This window comes from Scomber japonicus, chromosome 1 (genome assembly GCF_027409825.1).
Source record: "Scomber japonicus isolate fScoJap1 chromosome 1, fScoJap1.pri, whole genome shotgun sequence".
Lineage (NCBI taxonomy): Eukaryota > Metazoa > Chordata > Actinopteri > Scombriformes > Scombridae > Scomber > Scomber japonicus.
In genome coordinates, this window is record NC_070578.1 from 6,003,671 (window position 1) to 6,025,646 (window position 21,976).

At 39.3% G+C, this 21,976-nt stretch overlaps 2 protein-coding genes across 3 annotated transcripts; one reads left to right on the top strand and one right to left on the bottom strand.

Moving 5' to 3' along the window:
• Positions 1-1,186: 1,186 nt before the first annotated feature.
• spg21 (SPG21 abhydrolase domain containing, maspardin) lies at positions 1,187-11,640 on the top strand. Of its 2 annotated transcripts, none has more exons than XM_053317743.1 (9): positions 1,187-1,358; positions 1,649-1,711; positions 6,267-6,428; positions 7,642-7,722; positions 7,804-7,949; positions 8,038-8,146; positions 9,271-9,378; positions 9,465-9,605; positions 10,618-11,640. In XM_053317743.1, the coding sequence occupies exons 2-9, from the start codon at positions 1,649-1,651 to the stop codon at positions 10,741-10,743; spliced, it is 936 nt and encodes a 311-aa protein (XP_053173718.1). In that variant the 5' UTR covers positions 1,187-1,358; the 3' UTR covers positions 10,744-11,640. The 2 variants fall into 2 exon arrangements, with proteins under 2 accessions (XP_053173718.1, XP_053173725.1); XM_053317750.1 differs by having other exon boundaries at positions 1,187-1,334.
• Positions 11,641-12,082: 442 nt separating this feature from the next.
• On the bottom strand, positions 12,083-21,238 carry shcbp1 (SHC SH2-domain binding protein 1). The gene is made up of 13 exons (XM_053318898.1): positions 21,070-21,238; positions 17,542-17,760; positions 17,298-17,413; positions 16,979-17,187; positions 16,785-16,880; positions 16,466-16,696; positions 16,199-16,376; positions 15,172-15,292; positions 14,944-15,075; positions 14,729-14,847; positions 13,994-14,080; positions 13,669-13,807; positions 12,083-13,571 (listed from the first exon to the last, which is right to left on the bottom strand). The coding sequence occupies exons 1-13, from the start codon at positions 21,236-21,238 to the stop codon at positions 13,267-13,269; spliced, it is 2,121 nt and encodes a 706-aa protein (XP_053174873.1). The 3' UTR covers positions 12,083-13,266.
• Between the last annotated feature and the right edge of the window lie 738 nt (positions 21,239-21,976).

Sequence of the window (21,976 nt, forward strand, 5' to 3'; positions counted from 1 at the left end):
CCAAATAGCAGACAGACATCTAACTGGTAAACAGTGGCAGCATTCAGCAGCTAAAGAGCCGGATATTTCCTCTCAGTTAATGAACACCAGACTGAGTCAAACACAGAGTGAATATTGGACTTGTATTTTCTTGTATATGATTCCAGATGGATGTTGATGATGATGCCCCACCTCTGCTGGATGAAAAGGTGATAATTATATTGTGTTTATAGCTCGTTTATGCAGTAGCTAAAAATCAGTTATTGCAGTTTTAAGCTCTTGAGTAAGTGTAGTGTCGTTTTCTGACATTTAGTAATACAGTATGTAGCATAAAACATACATATTCATGTTAGGTACAGTACTTGAATACATGTACACCTGCTAACTGTTTTAAATCATTTTAGATCTGTTTTAGATTTCTATGACATTTGTAAGCAAGGCTGAATTACCATGTGGAAAAAGTAAAAACAGCTGTTTTAGTACCTTCAGGCTTTCAGTGCCTCCAGTTGCCCCAGACTCAGTGTCAGTTGGTTTGAGATCATTTTATTAAATGGTGTCACAGTACCAATTAAGCCCATGCCAGACTTTTGACTTTTTTTCATCAAATATCTTTATTTAATATTCCAAAATCTACATGAACATTTTCAAATGAGAGATAAATGTTGCTTTATAAGAAATGATCTCCCTTATAAATTATGTCAGTATCCATGAAAAACACCTCAACTTAGATTTTGGTGCTTGGGTACACTTCCCCTAACAGCTGAAAACATTGGTTAGAAAATTAGATAAATAATCAAAAAGTAATCTAATGTAATAAGGTACATTACATTGATTAGGCCATTGAAAAAGTTACATTAGGCTCCTTATTGCATTTTAAATAGAGTAACTAATCTGTAACCAACCAACCTTGAGAATGAGGAAGCATTGACTCTTTTAACCAGGCTTAAAAACCTTTCTGTTCGTTACTCTGTATGTTATGAGGCGCAGTCTTATAACATACAGAGTCAATGAAATGCGTTATTTTGACTAGGCAATCGTTATCTCTTTAGTGTTAAATTTGGGTGGGCGTGTGCGCATGCGTAGTCGTAAGAGCCGCGCAAAGTGCGTGTGGCAGCTCCATAACATAAAAGCAGCAGACTACTTCTGTGGCAGACTGTGGCGACATGGTGGTGTTGTAGCGCTGTCCCGTGTGGAGCTGCTGTGTCTGAGCTGCTGTGTGTGTGCGGTCGGTCGGTGGGCGGCGGCAAACACAACCGGGAGGCTGAATCTTTTGCGGAAGTCGCAGAAACTAGAGTCATATGACCAGGCTGCCGGAGAAAATGCTACCTAGATATGGATAAAATTCAACCGTCACGGTGACTAACATCCACAACGACACGGTAATTGTACCCACGCTACGTATTTAGACACGGTTAATGTGGCGTGTGTCATATTTAGCAATACAGCGTCCAGCGTAACGTTTAAAAGCCCGAGTGTTTCCTCCGTAACGGCCACACACATTTACCTCCAATGGGTCGTTGATACAGACTAATGTTAACGTTAGCCAGGGCAGCTAACAGAGAGGAGCCAGGTGTTTGTTGTTTATGTAGCAGCTTCGTTTAAATGAACTAACCGGGTTTGTTTTATAATGAATTAACGCTTTCTCTTCGTTCTGAATGTGTTCCCACAGATGGAGGAGATTAAAGTGTCTCCTGACTACAACTGGTTCAGAAGCACAGTGCCGCTGAAGAGAGTGAGTACCATTTCTGATCTGTGATTGTGGCCTGATGAGCCCACTATATGCACCACCAGCACACACATGAGTATAGATCAATACCTGAAATGATACATATCATAGGAATGTGGAATAAATTGGCTTGTGCTACATAAATAACATCATCACACTATGCTCTTTAAATAAACCACATTTCCTGCTTATGTGATGTGTGTTAACTGATATGATCATTTCAGTGGTCACTTACTGATACTGAAGCTGTCACTCAGCCATGTGTGTGGTTGGTGTTAAACACATCATCATTGTCACAGAAAGTGATTAGATTTGCACATTTGTCTTGCTCTTATGCTTGAGGATGTTGTCAAAGATACAGCGAGCCATCATTCCTTGCAGAGATGGACAGATGGAGTGAGTGTTATACCTGAGTAGACGCTGCACTACGTGAATTTTACTCAAGCATAACACAGATAACTTGTGTAGTAGATTACTGAAGTGAAAGCAAAAATGTGGCTCTTTTCAAAGGTTACTTTGTGCTTTAAGGGTCGCATTACTCACTAGCTTCCTCAATCATTTAAAATCTTTTTTTTTACCTTTTGGACAGCTTTGGGGTCACATGGATGTTGCTTAAGATTTACTGGCATTGTTATATTGTGTATCTTTTTAATCTTAATCAGCTCCTGTGTATATATGTGCTGCCAGTATACCTGGTGACGGTCTGATAGGCTAAAATGTTAATGTTATGATAAATATTTCAGCAGTGAGCGAGACAGCGAGACAGTTTTCAGGTTATCTTGTGCAGCAGTATCTTAAGGACAGTGATGGACATTTACTCAGTGACTTTGTACTTATCTTGAGTGTTTCCATTCATGCTACTTGACCCTTCGATTCCACTACAACTCAAAAGCTACTGTTGCTGTTGTTGTTGTTGTTGTTGTTGTTGTTTGAGTCCTCTGCATTTATTTGGCAGCTTTAGTTACTTTTCAGATCAGATTTTGAACATGAAACAACATACGAGAAGCTTATAAATGATGCTGTGTTAAAGATTAAACCAGTGGTGTCACAAACTTTTTGGCTTGTGGCCCATTAAAAACAAAAAACCCCAACAAGAATCTGTTGTGGTTTACAGATGTCTGAGTTGTTAGCAGCTCCACTAAAGAGATATTTTGTCTCTAAATGTCTCACATGATGTCAAATAAACAGGGAACAAAGAGATAAAATGCTCCAATATTTCACACAAAAAACATAGATTAGAGAAAAGTTTTAACGAAATTCATCCAAATGTATTAGTCAATCTTTATTTATATAGCGCCAAATCACAACAAAAGTCATCTCAAATCACTTTACACATAGAGCAGGTCTAGACCGTACTCTTTAATTTAATTTAAAGAGACCCAACATTCCCACATGAGCAGCTCGTGGCGACAGCAGCAAGGAAAAACTCCCTTTTAACAGGAAGAAACCTCAAGCTGAAGTGGACTCTGGGTGGGCGACCATCTGCCTTGAAGTTAGAGAGAGAGGCACGGCAACAAATAGCAATGAAAATAATAAGAGTATAAGTAATATGGTGACAGCAGCAGCACTCATGGCCGAGTCTATCAGAACCCAGACTTCCATTTATGTATCACAACTTCTTTTTCTTCTTTGTAGGAAACAGTGTACAGTATGATCTCCTCACACTGATCATGTGGTTCTTTATAAAATACTGTTAAAGTTCAAACTAGCTCCACTAGTAGTATTTAGAATACACTTCATGAAACATATTTAAATTTGCATATTAATCTATAACTGCCATATTTTCTGCTTTAAGTAAATTTAGCTGAGAATAGTTCAGTATTTCCACTTGATTAGGATTTTAAATGCAATATTTTAATACTGTGGTATTTCTGCTTTTACATAAGTCAAGTGCCTGACTGTTTTTTCCATCACTGCTTATGGAAACTTAATAGATATTCATCACTCGTCTGCTGGGATTCCCAAGAAGTCTGATTTTGATGCACAACTTTGGATAATTGATCATGTCTGAGGTTATTCTTTGATATTTAATAGATGGTGTTGTATGTTCATTTACTAGTTTAATGTCCTATAGCGTGTCTTCATTAGTTTGATGTTGTTACTGTGTGCAGTGTCTGGAAAGAAATATCACGTTGTAGCCATTCCAGCGTGTTGTTGAGCGGTTTTAGGAAATGAGAACATGCTCCACGTGTCTGTCGTGTTAAACGCTGATGCAGGGCCTGCGTTTATGATGGCGCCACGTGTTGATGCAGCTCCACACACCGCGTTTATCCAGCTTTCTATTAACGGCTTCAAAGTATACAGAACACTGAAGTAGAGCTGATCGGACATTCTTGCCTTTTTCAACAATACTTTGACTACTAAACCAGCAGGATTAAGACAAAAAGCTAAGCTGCTTAACTACAGTAACAAGAGAGTTAACAGTGAGTCACTTTCCCCTTCCTGACCCTGTTTTTCTCTGTGTGGAGTCGCTGACCTCACTGACCTCACTGCCGTTTAGACCAATCGCAGCTCGTCTTTCTCCCTCACTGTTGTCATAGCCTCGCCACATCGTCATCACATCGCTCCTGATAGTTGAAGTGATCTCGAGTCGCTACAGTGGAGTTTCACAAGTGTTTTAGAATGATGTATTTATGTGAGAGTGAAGGCACATGTTGATCAGGAGGCACAGTCGTCTTAAACAGTCACTGAGTCATGCTGTCACATGCTAACAGTAACTATGACACAGTCTGCACAGTGTACACCTTTTAACCAGTTACCCCCCCCCCCCACCCCCCAACACACACACACACACACTTTTTTAAAATTCTAATAAGGCAATATCTACTGATGACTCACAACTTGTATGCTGCGTGTTATTTGAATGATTTTTAGAAGCCTGAAGATGTAAAAGCATCCAATATTTCACAAGAAAAAGTGGTGTAAAACTAATTTAGCAACCTTCATCTTGCATGTTTCCTTCCTGTCTTGTTGACTGTATGGAGAGAAACGTGTTTATTATGTTTTAGACTTCATGCTGTGATGCTGTTAAATGCATTTTATAGAGTAAAACACGTCTCTCCATAGTTTTAAGTCATAAATGGTAACGAGTTGCTGAATCATGCTGACAGTACACTCTGTTATATATAAAGCTCCTATTTTAATGCTTGTGTGTGTGTGAATGTGAGGCTCTACGTCTCTTTATTGCACGAGCATCAAGTTCTAACTGGAAAAATAACATCCGCAGTATCACATTCTGATTCTAATGTGAGATTTGTGAGCGTAAAACACAGATGCTGTTTATTATTAGTGGAGTCACTTGAGGTGTGTGTGTGTGTGTGTGTGTGTGTGTGTGTGTGTGTGTGTGTGTGTGTGTGTGTGTGTGTGTGTGTGTGTGTGTGTGTGTGTGTGTGTGTGTGTGTGTGTGTGTGTGTGTGTGTGTGTGTGTGTGTGTGTGTGTGAGAGAGGAGCCAAACATTCATTTGATATTCAAAATATGTTCAGCCAGTCATAATCTAATTTGTTTTTATGACTGGGATTATACAGAGACATTATGACTTAGTCTCAAATGATGAGAATGTAGTTAATGAAAAGCTGTTGATTGGTTGCAACACACACCAGTTTTATAAATATAGAATATACAAATCATGTGTAGAGTAAGACTTCCTCAAAATAAGTGTCAGAAGGTATAAAAATGTGTATGTGTGTGGGGAAGTAAAACCAGAGCAATAAAGCAGCTGCCAGATGTGCCTCAGGCTCATGAGTGCATTGAATAATGAGTAGTGTTACAGTATTATATATCACTGGATAACATCTCTCCACCTCAGTTGTAAAGATAAAGTATATTGATACACTGAGCTACTGTAGTCAGTGCTGGATCAGTTTACACCATGTTCTACATCACATCCAGCTAATAGCCTGTAGGTGTGATTTTAGAGAGGCTGTATTTAGTCATGAGTCACTGTGTGCTGCTGGTTGAAGATTAGTGAAGCAGGAGGTAAAACTCTAACCACAGTGATCAATGCACAGTTATGATCAGACAATAATCCAATCAGTAGTAGTGCAGGTGATGACTTATGGACATGATAGAATCTTCCTTATGATTAACTACTGGATTAAACATTATCAGTCAGTGTGCTGCACCTTGCGGTCATAAAGTATATTTTATTATATGTACCCTTTGTGCTTTTAATCTGAATTTAAACACAGAAGCAGTATCAGTGTGTTTTACAGCTGTCTCTCAACTCAGTTTTCTGACTCATGTTCAACTGGTGTAAATCGCCATGGTAACCAGTGCTGCTGCAGCGAGTTCAGAGGATCAGATAAAAAGCTGCCAACATCCGATATGGACATAAATGCTGAGTTAAACACAGCCCACAACACAAACATTTCATTAGTTTTAAATCCATATTTGATTATCTCCCAGGAGATGAAAAATGTGATGGATGTTAACAGACGTCTCCTCTCTGCTTTGGTAGAACAAGCAGCCATACATTATTTTTGACTCATCAGTTTTCCACATTAGCACCTATATATGCAGTATGAATAACAGCACATGTTTCTTGTCTTGTTGTGATTTCAGATTATCGTTGACGATGACGACAGCAAAGTGTGGTCGCTCTATGACGCAGGGCCAAAGAGCATCCGGTGTCCCATCATCCTTCTGCCTCCTGTCAGCGGGACAGCAGAGGTGTTCTTCCAGCAGGTGCTGGCTCTGACTGGCTGGGGCTACAGAGTCATCTCAGTGAGTTCATGACCAACAATATGACTGTAATGTAAATACATCAATATCTAGTCGTTAAATATAAAACCACTGGTTCAAACGTGATGTTCAGAAAAGGTGTCTCATGTCTGATGTTTGTCGGTAGGCCTGTCACAATAATTATCATACAATAACATAATTATCAACATCCTCATGTCTATATATGGACATATCATATGATACATGGACATGAGCTTAATCATTGTTTTGACCTCAATATTGCCACACTTCACATTAGCAGCTAAGAGGCTATTCATGTCACATTGAACAACACAGTGTACATCCTGAGTGGAGACTGCAGAAGAATTAAAGAGAGTAGCGACAACTCTCCAAATCCCACCCCTGCCCCCCTTTACATTATGGTATGGTAAAATGATCTTCAAATGTCAATAATATTGTTTATCGTGATTATTTCTGAGACAATACATCGTCCAACAGAAGTAGTTATTGTGACAGGCCTATTCGTCGGCTGCATTAGAGGCAGATTGAACTCACAAAACTCATTTAGTGTTGCTGTCAGAGCTGAGCTTGTGACAGTGACTTTCATATTTATCATATTTCTGCTAAAGAAGTAGCATAAGCAATACTTTCTGTATAAAGAAAGCATTATTTTTTAGTAAATTGTGTTTCATAAAGGTTCAGTGGTTTAAATAAGTCTGACTTAAGTTATCGTGAAACCTCGCCGGGCTATTATAAACTGACCATTAATATCACAGTTTTGTTTTTACATGTCAGTTATCTTCATCGTGAACTGATTTTTCTCGATGTCTCAGGTTTGTGTTTGTAAGTCATGAACAAGGCGTTCTTAATCCAGACTTGAGCTTTGGTCTGATCTCATGAGCTCTGAGTGATCTTTATGAAACAGTTTAAGCCTGGTTCAGTTTATTAGGCTCAAATGAAACTTTTCTCTTCAGGCATTACAGTAGACATCATAAATGCATTCCATTCATCAGACATGAAAGGATGTGGCTCACATTTCATGAACTGAGTTTGGGTTTGGTTTGTTTCAATTAGGTTCTGTTACCAAAACAGTGTGTTAGTAGCAAAATATGTTAAAGACAATCAGCTATGAAAGAGGTTTGGTTACATAAAGACAGTTTAAAGCTGAGGTTCAGTATCAACCTTGCTGATTATTAATGTGACCTGATTATTAAACCTAATTACACCCTGATGATGTTGTTCCTGTTGCTCTCAGCTGCAGTATCCGGTTTACTGGGACCTGATGGAGTTCTGTGATGGCTTCAGGAAGCTTCTTGATCACCTGCAGTTGGATAAAGTAAGCTTGTGTTTTCTAATCATCTCATACCTCGTCTTTCATTACGTTAATCTAATGATGATCCTCTCTCGCTTGCCTCAGGTTCATCTTTTTGGCGCGTCACTGGGTGGATTCTTAGCCCAGAAGTTTGCAGAATACACACACAAGTCCCCCAGGGTGCACTCACTGGTGTTGTGTAATTCATTCAGTGATACCTCCATCTTTAACCAGACGTGGACAGCAAACAGGTAGCGTATTCATGTCAGTGGTTTGTTTCCAGGCAGTACACATCACATCTACCTCTTTTTAACAATGACTCATTTCTGTGTTCTTCAGTTTTTGGTTGATGCCGGCTTTCATGTTGAAGAAGATTGTCCTGGGGAACTTTGCTAAAGGACCTGTGGACCCTAAAATGGCTGATGCAATAGACTTTATGGTTGATAGGGTAAGACTTGAATAGTATTGTACTAGTACAGCATTTCATTGTCTTGTGCAATAGTGTGTGATAGGCTCTTCCCAAATTGAAAAACTTCACCTTTTTAAGAGTTCATGTATTCACACGGTGTTTAACCCAAACTCACACAGACATGTAGAAATGATATTTAGTGGTTTTAAGGGAGTTTCTTGCTGGAACAGTGTGTGTGTGAACAACAGCTGGGTGCAGTGACTGAAACCTCTGCTCACTGACTGCATCTGGAAACTCATAGGAGATGGTGCACAAATGTGACAGAGTGACTGAAATAGCACTAGTACTAGTCAATCTTGCATTACTGCTTGTGTAGCAACAAGTTACAACATGCTAATTGGTGAGTTTTAAGGGTGTTGGTAGATTTTAATGTTTCCACCCTTTGCACAAAGCTAGGCTGACTGTTTGTCCCTGCTACCAGTCTTTATGCCAACTACAAAGTGAAACAGTTTCTTAAGTGAGAATATTTGAATGGAGTATGTTTACATTCACATACTAATAAATACTGTACATTTCATCTTGTCTTGACATTGTGATTTGGGGATTATTTGTTAAGATTCTCTATTTGGTCTCAAATATGAATGAATAGCTTAGCTTAGCTTAGCTTAGCTTAGTTAAGATATGTTTAGTTTAGTTTAGCGTAGTGTACCTTAGATAGTTTTCCTTAGCTTTGCTTAGTTTAGTTTACCATAACTTAGTTTAGTAATGCTTAGCTTACCTTAGTTTAGTTTATCTTTGCTTAGTTTAGTTTATCTTTGCTTAGTTTAGTTTATCTTTGCTTAGTTTAACTTAGCTTAACTTTTTTTTGTTTAGTTTACCTTAGCTTTTTTAGTTTAGTTGACCCTCCTTTAGTTCATTAGGATCTCCCTTAGCTCTCCATCTACACTATACACCAAGGGAGGAGTTAGATAAATATGATCAACAGTATATATTTATGACAACAGATTATTCAGTTGCTCATCATTTTAGTCTTTATTGATTTCTGTGATTTCTGAAGACCGATATTACCAAAATGACACATAACTGTCTTTATTGTAAAGCGGAGCTCCAGCTGTGATGTATATTAATGTTTCTCTGCCCTCCATGTCCTGTGTCCTCTGTAGCTGGAGACGCTAAACCAAAGCGAGCTAGCATCCCGGCTAACACTCAACTGTCAGAACTCTTATGTGGAGCCCCATAAAATAAAGGATGTTGCTGTGACCATTATAGACGTAAGTGCTAGATTACTCCTGAGTTGTACCATCGTCATTCATGTTTATATTTGTGCTGAAGTTAAATACTGTTTATCTGTTCTCAGGTTTTTGATCAGAGTGCACTCTCGCTGGAGGCGAAGGAGGAGATGTATAAACTTTATCCTAATGCCAGAAGAGCTCATTTGAAGACAGGTGGAAACTTTCCTTACCTGTGCAGGAGTGCTGAAGTCAACCTCTACATACAAGTAAGATTCAGCTAATGCTTTAGGAACAGATGCTGGTGATCCTCTATGAACTGCATGATTATGATTGTGACATTTAATTACGCCTCCACACACTGACAGCTGTGACCATATTTTTGGGTTGTCTGTTTGTCCAATTCTCAAGAACACGATGTCTCAGGAACATCTTGAGGGAATTTCTACATATTTTGCAGAAACCTCCACTTGGTTAGATTTTGGTTGTCAAGTTCACTGAGACCCCGTAAACACTTTTTCAAGAATTCATACACTAGTTATGACAACGTTTCACACACATGCAGAGCTTAAACTTCTCAGGCTGTTTTAAATTTATATCATATTTAAAAGATCAACTTCACTGTCACATCATTTCTGGCCTTTGTTCAACATCATAACAAGGAACAGAAGAAGACATTTTGATCATATTTCACATTAGACACTCATTTTGGTGCTCACATTAAAACTGTGATTATTCAGATCTTCTGTGCTGCTGGGTTGAACATGTGTGAAGCAGCTGTGTGTTTAGAATTTACAGCAGTGTCCATATCTGAAGCATCACTTTCACATGTGAGCAGTGAAACATCCTGTGAAGACAACATTCATTCTTTAGCTGCTACCATGCAAACAGGTGATGAGAGCAGTAGAAGAAAAAAGGACGTTTAAATGCTGCGTCCAGCTGAGGGAACCTATAAAGTCAACATTATAATTTTCTGTGGGTTCATCACTGTTAATGAATCCTTTCACATTATACATAGTCATTTTGCCTATTGGTAATGTAGAAATATTGGTAAGTGCAGCTTTAAACAGAATGAACACCACAGTTAATGTAGAAGTGTCAGACAGTATTTAAAGGCTGACTATGTTGTTTCAGGTCTTTTCATAGGACATGTTGACAATGAAGGCATTGTAGAACACCAGCATTACACACACACACACTGTGAGTCACTAATGTATTATTACTTGTATAATGTTTAGGGTGTATCTAGTGTTTCTCATGTTACTTGTTCTGCATCCACAGATTCATTTGCGCCAGTTCCACGGGACACGCTACGCCGCCATCAACCCCGCCATGGTGAGCGCCGAGGAGCTAGAGGTCCAGGAGAGCCACCTGAGCAAAAACCAAGACTCTGATGATGAGCAGTGAGACGGAGGCCCTCCCTCTCCCTCTCTTTTTGACTCTTTGAAACATTTCACACACTTCTTCCCACTCATCTACTGAGGCTGAAGGATGTTCTCCAGATCACCACTGTGGCAGTTTTTTTACTATGGAGCTCAATATTCAATCAGCTAGTCAAAATGAGTATATTTTTATTTTCCAGATGAAGCAATATTTTGATAATTACTTGTACATAAATGGAACTCGGCCGCTTTTGCTTTAGAAAAAACAAACAACGTATGACACTTTGCCTTATGTGGAATGAATTTGATAATTGTTGCACTCATAAATTGCCTGAAATGTTTTGCCTCAAGTGTTCATTTGTATGTGTAATATATATAAATATAGTGGTTAACACTACCAGCAGTGAACTGGTTTACTGTTAACATAAATCAACAAATTAACACACTGGTTATGAAAACATGTACCTGAAATGTTTTGTGTAATTAAATGAGATTAAGTTAATTTTTTTTCCCATTTGTTTTAGAATACAGTTAACTTTTTGGATTTCTCATGTCGTGATGTTTTTTTTGTTTGTTTTTTGTTTTTTTTACATGAGCAGTGAGTAGTGTTTAATAGCTTTCAGCCAGCCTGTGAACTGAGTAGGCAGCAGCTCCATAAGTGAGTGAATCTGTTTAAACAACTACACACAAACACTGTTTTGGGGTTGGAAAAACAGAAATTTATGCTGAACTTTAAAGATGGTCACAGCCTTTAAAAGGTGGATGTCTGTCCTAATGTTGCTCGGCTCTACAGACGTGTGACACCACCACACTGGGGGTTGAGCTGTCAATCAAAATGCCCCTGCAGCTGTATCATTTGCTCCATTGCTACTCTGCTGGTGCATTTTTTTGTTTTGTTTGTTTTTTTAAGTAAAAAAAGAGAAAAGAACATACTGTCATTATCTTTTACACTGTGTTTCTATCTCTAATTCTATCAGAGCCAAGTCTATAGGATCTCCCATTCTATTCATTCCTTATCTTAAGCTGACAAGTGTCTTAAAGCAACAAGCTGCACTGTATTTCTGTTGGAGTGTTAGCTGTGATGGTCAATGTTTTTATACTGAAGATGAATCAAATGAATGCGGAATGTGGAAGGTTTTAGCCTCTTTCATCTTGTTTTTGGTTTACAGCTTTACAGGTAGAAGAATATAGTGGTATATTTCTTACAGGTTGTACAGGTGTTCAAATTGCAACATCAGTACTTGATCAGTGATGTGCTGCTGAGTCACTGACTGAACAGCTCCACCTACAGGACATCTGCAGCCTGATTAATATAAACAGGATGAAGAATTAATGTCTTAAAATGTTTTGTGCATCCTGGATAAAGGCTGTCCAAATGAATGCCAAGTCAGTTATAAAGGCTACTGTTTAGTGATGGTGAGTAAAATGACTGTTCATTAGTCATGTGTTCCTGCTACAGAAAAGAACATGTCAACATGGAAACATTAGCCTGACAAGTTTTTATTTGTTACATTTATTTGAAACTGTCACAGCGTTGATGCCGAGTATGCTGATTATCAGAAAAATTATAACTTCGATTTTGATTTTTTTTAACATAATTTTTCATATTTTGGTCTTGTGGAGGATATCCAGCTATTGCAAGGCAGAGGTCCATGTAAAGTCATGATGACTCATTGATGTCATATCTACATTCTTTAGATGACTTTAGTGCAAATAATTTTAAAACAAATTCAGACAGCTAGTGTGTGTAATTCACATTAAATGTGTTTTACAGCATGTATCATAACCGATATACACTGTAGGAATATGATGTAATCAAAGGCCACTTTTTAATCCAGGAAATTCATTATTTTAACAATTTCTAGAAGTAGCAGGAATAGTTCAATCTAAGACTAACTCTGTTGCACTGATCTAAATATAAACCTCTCACTTTAGTTTCACTTGGCTGTTAGTTTCAGACAACATGAGTATTTCTAAGACTTCACACTACTATAAAATACAAACTTTTAAAACCTGAGGCACCAAGTGAATATTATATATACAACTCATAACAGTGGAAATAAAGCATATTTTTGTGAACAAAGAACTCAGTGTTGTTAACAGTGCACTGGTTTCAACAAGCAACCACCTTAAAGATAACCCAAATTTATTAGATTTTAGTCTCGCCACCAAAACTGCATTCAAAGTGACGAGTGTATCAGAAACTAATAATGCATTAAAAAAAAACAAAAATAAAAACGCTTCACACTTCTGAGTTGAGAGCACAGAGGAATAAATAAGATAAAAGCATTCGTGCAAGTTCAAGAGGGGGTCATTCATCATTGCTTCAATAGGAAGTGTGTGTGTGTGTGTGTGTGTGTAAGCAGCTTAACTCATCACATCATGCTCACAGCATTTACAGAGCATCTAAACTCTGAATCAGCTCAGTCGACATCTGAAAATATTTTTCAGCAATATACATTTTAAAATATTCAGCTGTTGCTCAAAAATACTCTGATGTTTGGTGCTCTTAAAAAGACGTTAGTTACAGACAGTCTCAAATAGTTTCTCAGCAGAAGAAAGTGCCAAAGTCGCCCATGCCGTTGCGTCTGAACTGGTTTCCCTGGATAGAGACGAATATCTCGTGGTCCATCAGGTTCTGCACGGCTCGGCTGCAGGACGCCTCCTTGTTTCTGCTCAGCTGCCGGCCAAACTGCCACTTCCTGCCTGAGGTGGCGGTTGCGTCACCGTCTGCGCCGTTGTTGCTGTTCTCTGTGGACACTGAGTTGCTGCTGCTGCTGCTGCTGCTCGGGGCTGTTGATGTGATGCTGAGGTGCTCGGCGGTCTGTCCAGCATCTTCTTTTGCAAGGTCTTCTGGGGGAAAAAAACACAAGATATTATATACTGTACACAAACATGTAGTATGCAGTAATGTAAGCTCCTATACTCTGACTCTGAGGACTCTGCATACCTTCACTTTTGTCGTTAGGAACTTTTTGATCCTCGCCGTTTCCTGTTTTCACTAGAATCACCCCATAGCCTTCGTTGTTGTGGATTACGTTGTTCTCCATGGTGATGGACGGCATCACGTCCAGCTCATTAGCAAAGTCCTGCAGAGACACATGACACAGACTTTAAAAAACACCTGACCTGTGTGCTTTAACCTTTACAGAGTTCAACAGGAATCATCTGAACATCATCAGTGTGGTTCTGATAACTCTACTGAGGTATAAAGTCTCACTAACACTGACATGTATTAATGAGCACATCTGATGGCTGATGATTTCATTTCTCACCTTGATGAGGATCCCGTCCTTACAGTGGTGGATGCCGTTGCCGACCAGACTGCATACACTGCCGGGGTAAATCTCTATACCAGCCCCCTGCAGACAACACACAGCAACATTACAAACTATCACAATACAACACAATCATCATACTTTAAGTATGAAGTATGATAAGTAACTTACTTATATACACAATCATAGTCCTGCCAACACTGACTTTGTAAGGCTGATATAAAAAAGGAAAACCTCATAGGCAGACAATTATTTTCTAATATAAACACACATGACAAATAAGATTATGTAGTTATATATCTGGAGTTTTTGAGAATGGATAATTCAGTAACAGAGACATTTTAAATCAATGATCACTAACCACTTCATTTCTGTTTGTTTTACTTGATTTGTTTTATATCTTGTATCTCTGTATCTATTTTCTGTACTTATATTCCTGTTTTAATTGATTATGTTCTTTTATTTTGTATTATTTTATATCTTTTTCACTGTAAATGATGTCCAGCCCTGGATGATGTTTTCAGAGTGTAAATAAATGGAACATCTTTAGGACCTTTTACCTGTGTTTACATTCTTGCTCCATCCTGACACATCTAACCAATGAGTGAATGCTTTCATGGAGGTTTTTAGTGATGCGTTTTTGGGTTTGAGGTTTGAAAGGAGCTTTTACTACAAGTCCAAACATCTGGAAACATGCTGAAATGAAAAAGGGGTTCTGTTTGACACACTCACCTTGGAGCCATAAAGGTCACACATGTTCATGGTGAGGTGGGCAGATGTTCGGACGATGACTCCGGTGGTCTCGCACTGCATCACACAGTTCTCCATGGTCAGATTCCCCTGACGCACACCTAGTCACCAAACAGGAAGCGTTCAGAGATTGTGTGTAACCTATCAGCTGTCGTTGTTTATCACACACACACACAAACACACACAGCTCTACTCACACAGAATGCCTTCGATGGCGTCGTGCTGGATGAACTTGATGTTGGACATTCTGACGTCGCCTCCCGTGGACTCGACGAAAGAGTCCCCTTTGTTTTTCTTCTCTATCACCACTTCGTCAGGGAGCCCGAAACCTGGCAGACACACACATGAAACCATCATTACACACTCTCTCTCAAATTACAATACAATACTTCATTTAAATCCTCCGTCTACACCACAGCATATACCTTCTATACTGATGGAGTCTGGCAGGAAGATGGAGCTGGTAACACTGTAGTTCCCCGGCAGAATAATGACCACGTCACCCTGATAGCATGACTCCACTGCTGATACAGGCTCTCTGTGGAACTACACACAAACACACAAACACACACACACACCTCAACTTTATATATTCAATTTACTACCACAAAGAACTGAGCCCTCTTTCATCTTTGAGAAGCTCAGAAACATATATATATATATATATATATATATTCAGTGTTTTCAGTGTATATATATATTCAGTGTTTTAAAGCTGCTACTTTTCTAATGATTATGAGCATGAACAATGCTTTTAGGGCCAGTGTGTATCTGGTGATGGATCTAGGAGTTGTAATTACATGGTTCAGTCATTATGTCGTATTGGATTGACAGCCCAGCACAGATCCTGGGGGCTTATGACTCAAGATTCAAGATGTTCAATGTCACTCTGGTTATACGAGTACAATTGTGTGAAATACTCCATTACACTAAAAACAGTGAGTAAATACATAAAAACAAATAAACTACAAAAAAATATGAAAATCAATAATAATATACTGTGTATATTTTTTTAAATATACATAAAAGGAAATAATACGTGGATTTTAAACCCTATAAAAATGACTGTGCAGACAGCGGTTATTGCACAAAGGGTTGAGAAGGCAGAAGGATAAAATCATTGGTCTGGAATGAAGCAGACGACCATTTATGGGCATGTATGAAGTATGTGATGTCATCATGAGGAGGACGTATGGGTAACTTTGCACCAACCCCATTTTGACATACATTCACTGTAAGTTTTGGAGTCCTGTAAATCACCTTCTGCCATTTGAGAAGGCAGGAACACTAAAGAAGAAACCTAAATAATGTTCACAACCAACCTGTAACAGCAGAATGGATGAATGTTAAATGTACCTGACACACTAGAATAAGTGTAATCTATTTACTTTTACATTCTAATAACATTCTATATTCATTATATCCATCTTTTCATTAAGAGACGGGACTAACCTGGATTTCAGTGTCCTCAGAGGAGCACTGAGGCAGCAGTCGGTCATTGAGGAGGGACTGGAGCTGAAAGCTGGTGCAGGATGCTGTGACCACATGGACCACCTTAACACCTGAAGCTCTCGGTCCACGACACTGCACACTCTGCTGCCTGCTGTTACCCTTGTAGCCCAGCACATACCTGGAGTGGAGGAGATGTAGAAACTGGTTGAAACAGAGGAGGAGGAGGTTTTGGGAGATGGTGGTTGACCTTTGCAACAATGGGTCTACCTCAACAAGGGGTTCTCGATGATGTGCAGCTTGCGTTTGAATGTCTCCAGCTGATCGCAGAGCTTCAGGCCCTCCACCATGGACACGTTGTCTGGCTCAGAGTCAGAGTCGCTGCTGAGGGAGCTGCGCAGCGCCAAGAACTGCTGGAAGCATTGGGAGCAGTTTTCCAGTAAGGACTGGTACTCTACCACCAGGCCTGATGGGACTCTGTCCTCCAACATGTCGTAGTAGCTGAGAGACAAAACATGTTGAGGTAAGGTTTACATGGCTGTACTAACACAACATGCCAGATGATCACTGTGACACAAAGTGCACTCACAGCCTTAGACGAGGCTCCACACAACGGACAAAGTAGTCAAAGTCATCATCTTCATCTTCCTCGTCCCACTGCCTCCAGATGTGCTTGTAGAAAAATCTGCAAACAGAGGAGAGGAAGCAGGAGTTCAAAGGATGAGAGAAACTTGACTGTAAAATTCATCAGAGTGAAATCCAGCGAAGGGTTCAATAAGTCACCTGAGGTGCTCAATGGCGAGGGCGGTCTGGTCAAAGTCTCCAGACTCCTCATAGACCACCTGGAGCTCCTGCAGGGGCAGCTTGTGTCGAGTCGCCTCCAGCAGAGTGTTCATAGTCTCCTCGTTGAGCTCGCAGCCTCTGGACTCAAACTGCAGAGGCAGCACCGGCTTCACACACGCCTTCAGATCCGGAAACTCCACATCACACACCTGAAATGACAACAAGGGATCTTTATTGAAATACGGGTCAAGTGGGATTTACAGTAAAAAAGGACAGTTTTTAATGTTGTATATCAGCAGTGTGTGAAAGGTTGTCTCACCTCCACCAGAACATCAAACACATCTGTAGACCACACAGCCTGCCAATCACATGTCTCCACAACTTTCTCCAGGTAGTCTGCTGTGAAGTCCTTCACCTCTGAGGGCTTACAGTCACCTACACACACACACACACACACACACACACACACACACACACACAAACACACTTAAATCAGACAAAAGAAAAAACACACACAAATATGCGTACATCATGTATTCCAGTGTGTGTGTGTGTGTTCTTACCCAGTATGTAGTCCTGGAACGCTTTGAACCTCTCGTAGAACAGCAGGTGTCCTGTCTGGAAGGTGTCGGGCAGGTTTGAGTTGGCCCCTCCTTGGCGCTCACATCTCTGCAGCTGGGTCCCTGACTTATCAGCGTTAAAGTGGTCCGTGCCACTGTCGTCCCCGTCCTCATGATCATCACTCTCTCCTTCCTCTGCCTCATCTTCATTCTGAAACAGAGCTGTTGGAAAAAGGAAATGTGGCTTAAGCACTGTGTTGTAGATTTAGTAGTATGATGGAAGAGGATTATAAACCTGAGCCTGATCTTCTCTACATCTCCACAGTGTAGAACTACTGCTGCTGAACACAGTGATAGTGACAGTTCATTATCAGTGAAAAGGCCGCTGTAGTGAGTTGTTGTTTCTTCTGTGAGTTGGTCAAACTACAGAATAAAAGTGCTGACTGTCATGTGTATACTGGCTGTGCAGAGTCAGCAGACAGTTAGAGCACACTGCTGATATTTCAGTAGATGCAGAGTACACTGTGTCTGTCTGCTGCCTTAGAGACAACCTAATGCTGACACTGCTGCTTCTGAGGAAAACTAATACTGTAAAATAAACTCTTCAACTATAAATGGAAATAAAATATTGTAAAATTGTGCACATTATTTTTGTGTTATCATGCAGTTAGGTAGAAATCAGGCATAATGATTGACAGCCAACACTTGCTGATAGAAAACAGAGGGCTGAATTCACAAAAGGACAGTCCAGTTTATGCAGCTGCTAAACCTGCACAAATGAGACAAGAAACCGTGGAATTAAGAACTCACTACCCCAAATAGTGTCTTGGTGGTCCTTGCAATTTGAACATATGTAAATGAGATGATATGCATACATTAGCTGCAAAACTGTCCCCTTTCTATGCAAAGGAGGGTCAATGCAAAAATAGTCTAATAGTTACACACAGTTCAAATGAAACTATTAGCTTCTTCAGAAACCAAAACTCACTCCTCCCTCTCTCTCTCTCTCTCTCTCTCTCACTCTCTCTCCAAATCTTCAATCTCTTTGTGAGTCTTGAATGAAACTGAACTGATACTGAATGACACATGGGGGGTCAAGTGGGTCTGGGGGTTTTAGGCTTATCTTAGACTTTTAGCCACTTAAAATCAAGTCGTGACAGATGTGATGGAGCTCAGAGTTCATCCATAAATTCTGCTTTATCATAAACAATCCTGAATCTGAGTATAACAGCTGATCTGTGTAGATGACTGGCAGGTCAAAGAGTATTCATTACCATCAGATCCTGACTGATCCAGTGTCACTGAACAACATTACATGTTTCAGACCTGCTGGAGTCACATTCACAGCTGTATTCTGACATTTCAGTGGATTATGTTACAGATGTGAAATACTGGAGAAGCAAAAGAAGCCAAACACATGAAAGTGTTTTTTTGTGATATAGTGGAGAGCTCTCTCTCTCTCTCTCTCTCTCTGTCTGTGTGCACCTCTGTACATTTAGGACATACAATTTGAGGCTTCTGTTCTCTGTAGTTTTCATTATAGATCAATCTGTGTGCTGAAATGTGGAGAAAAGCCTGAAACACAGGGAACTGCTCTGCTCAAACAGACACAAAACAAGATCAAATTACAATCAGCTGCAGAACTTTATGAGCATGTTTGCACCATCATGTCATCAGCACCGTTTCTGTTTGTGTGTGCAACCCATTGTTTGAGTCTACTGTTAAATAATTGGGAAATGGGAGGGGAGGGAGGGGGTCTCTTCATAGATGATGCTTTGGTGCCGTCTGGTGGCACACACATAAAATGGTTCATTTGAGTTTGAACGAATATGAGTATCATCAGTTTAATTACATTAAACATTCTAATGTCCTTAACAATGATTGTGTAATATTAAGTAAGTCATGACAGTGTGACACCTTGAAAGTGAAGCAACTACATGGAATTCAGCCATCAGTCAGAATATTAAGTTTATTTAAACCTGTAATTTTCCTGCTGTGATGTGTTTTATGTCTGCTGTGAAAAGGACTTATTTTCATTTATATACACTGTGATGAGTTTAAAGCTGCCATGAACTAGGTTTTTCTTACTATTAATCAAAAGCAAACATATTTCTGTCATCGCTCAGCCGATATTATCACAGATATATCGGTGTCAGTCTATATGTTGTCTGATATGTGCCGATATTTTTAAAAGCTGTATAGGCCGCATTTAATGTACATTCGATCCTTTTTCTTAATTCAAGGTTAATATTTTTTTGTTTTGTTATTTGCTAAGTTATAGCTATTTATAATTATTAAACTCCCAGTGTAGTTTACTGTTTCAGAGCACTGATGTCATTCTATACAATCAAGTTTATTGTCAGATGGTAAAATATCATGCCTTCATTACATATCTTTGTTACAAATGTTTTTAAGGGATCATTGCAAAAAAAGAAGTATGCATGTATACATTCTTTATATAGAAAATGATTGGTTGATATACTGATACTGGAATTTTTTTACTCCTTAACATCGGTATCAGCCCCAAAAATCCAGTATTGGTTAACTTGGGCCCTAATGATTACTAAACAGTCACATTTTAGAGTCTGGAACCAGCTGATGTTTATCATGAATGATAATTGACTAAACCATGAGCTAAACTGCTTGTGATATTCTTGTCTACTAATAATTTCAGCTGCAGATGAGGTAAAACTCCCAGAAACTTGATGTAGAACTCCAAAATCTGCATATATATATGCATGTGGTGCACTTAGAAGAAGTACTGTTAATTTACACAAAACATGAAATAACATTAAACAAGGTGCAGATAGGACAGCAGGGGTACTTCTATGAAATGTGAAATTTAAGCAGCCAACCTCAACAATTAACACTTCTGAAACCAAACTGAGTTAAACTTTAAATTGGGCAGTTAGTGTAGTTATTGATTGGCATATTTGTGTGACACAGTTAAGGGCCAACACTGTCTCAACGGATCTTGATGTTAACATACCTCATGCTTCCACTGAGTTCTGCTAACAGGTGAAACCAGTACCACCAGTATCACTGAGAGCTGCAGCTTGTCCTACTTAGTAATTGACATTTATAGTATCATGGTGGTGGTGGTCTGTTATTCTACTGTTTTCTACTGGATTGTTAAACACACATATATCACACTACACCATCACTGGACTGGACAACTGTAATATTATGGAATTGATTATGGATTTATGATACCTGTCCAGCCTCCTTGTTTAGTGCATTAATATTCCTCACCATTAACACCAATAATGCTAATTTCAGTTCTATCACCTCCATTGTCTTTGAATGGACATGACAGCCATTCACTGAACAGTTTAGTCACGTGGTTTGGGGTCTGAATGAGTTAATAGTGAGAACAGACAAACTGACTAGTTTAATGATGGATATATTAAAATGTTTAAACTGCAAAACTTCGTTAACTGGTGACAATACGAGCAAGAAGTACCGGAATAGTTGGCGTTACATTGAACCTACGTGTTTTAATATTATTCAAAGATAAAACATGACACAAACCTTGAGTTATATCAAGCACATTATGTCCAGCTGCGTTGTTTTCTGTGCTGAGTTCAACATTAACGTACGAGTCCAGATCAGCTACGGCGATGTTCGTCATGTCGTCGCCACTTTCTTTCGTCGAAACCTTTACAGCAGCCGTCGTGTTTTCCTGCGCTTCTTGCTCCATGATGAATTAAAAACTAACTGCGTAATACTTTGTTAAGTTAACTTCAAAGTGCTAAAAAAAAAAAAAAAAAAAGCCAGTTGTGCTGTAATGGTTTGTGAGTTTGACACACAAACAAAAATTACCCGCACACACCCAGTTACTTTCAAACTTTCCCCGGTCTTAAGCTCAGCAGCCAATCAAGACACGAACAACCGCAGGATCTCCCGCCCCCGAATCATGTCAGCCAATGGGAGCAGAGAGGAGAAAGAGGCATGCGCAGGTCTTCTTCATCTGCTAACTGGCAAATCACTGACAGCTACTGTGTAAATATAATGTTCCACAGTCAATGGGAGAATGTGCATTTTATTGCAATGGTCTAAGCCAGGAAAGAATGAATAAATACTAAGAAAGAAAGAAAGACAGTTGCAAGAAGAGTAGGACAAGGAGCTTCTGTTCAACATGGTAAAGCTTGGAATAACAATATTTGTAAATGTTGTTTTCAACAATATAGAGAACACAAGTAAAAAACAAAAAAGAATCCATCCAGATGCTGAAAGTCCCCCATATTCCTGCCAGTCATCCTGTCACTACCAAAATTGTGACCTGTGATCCTGTGACAACCATACAGTCTATGGTGACAACCTAACATTTCTAAATATAACTGCTCCCTCAGTCCTCATGCTTGAACTGTGTTAATCATGTGATCAGTACATTGCATATACTGAGCATTTGGAAGTTGTTAGCATTATTATAATACTA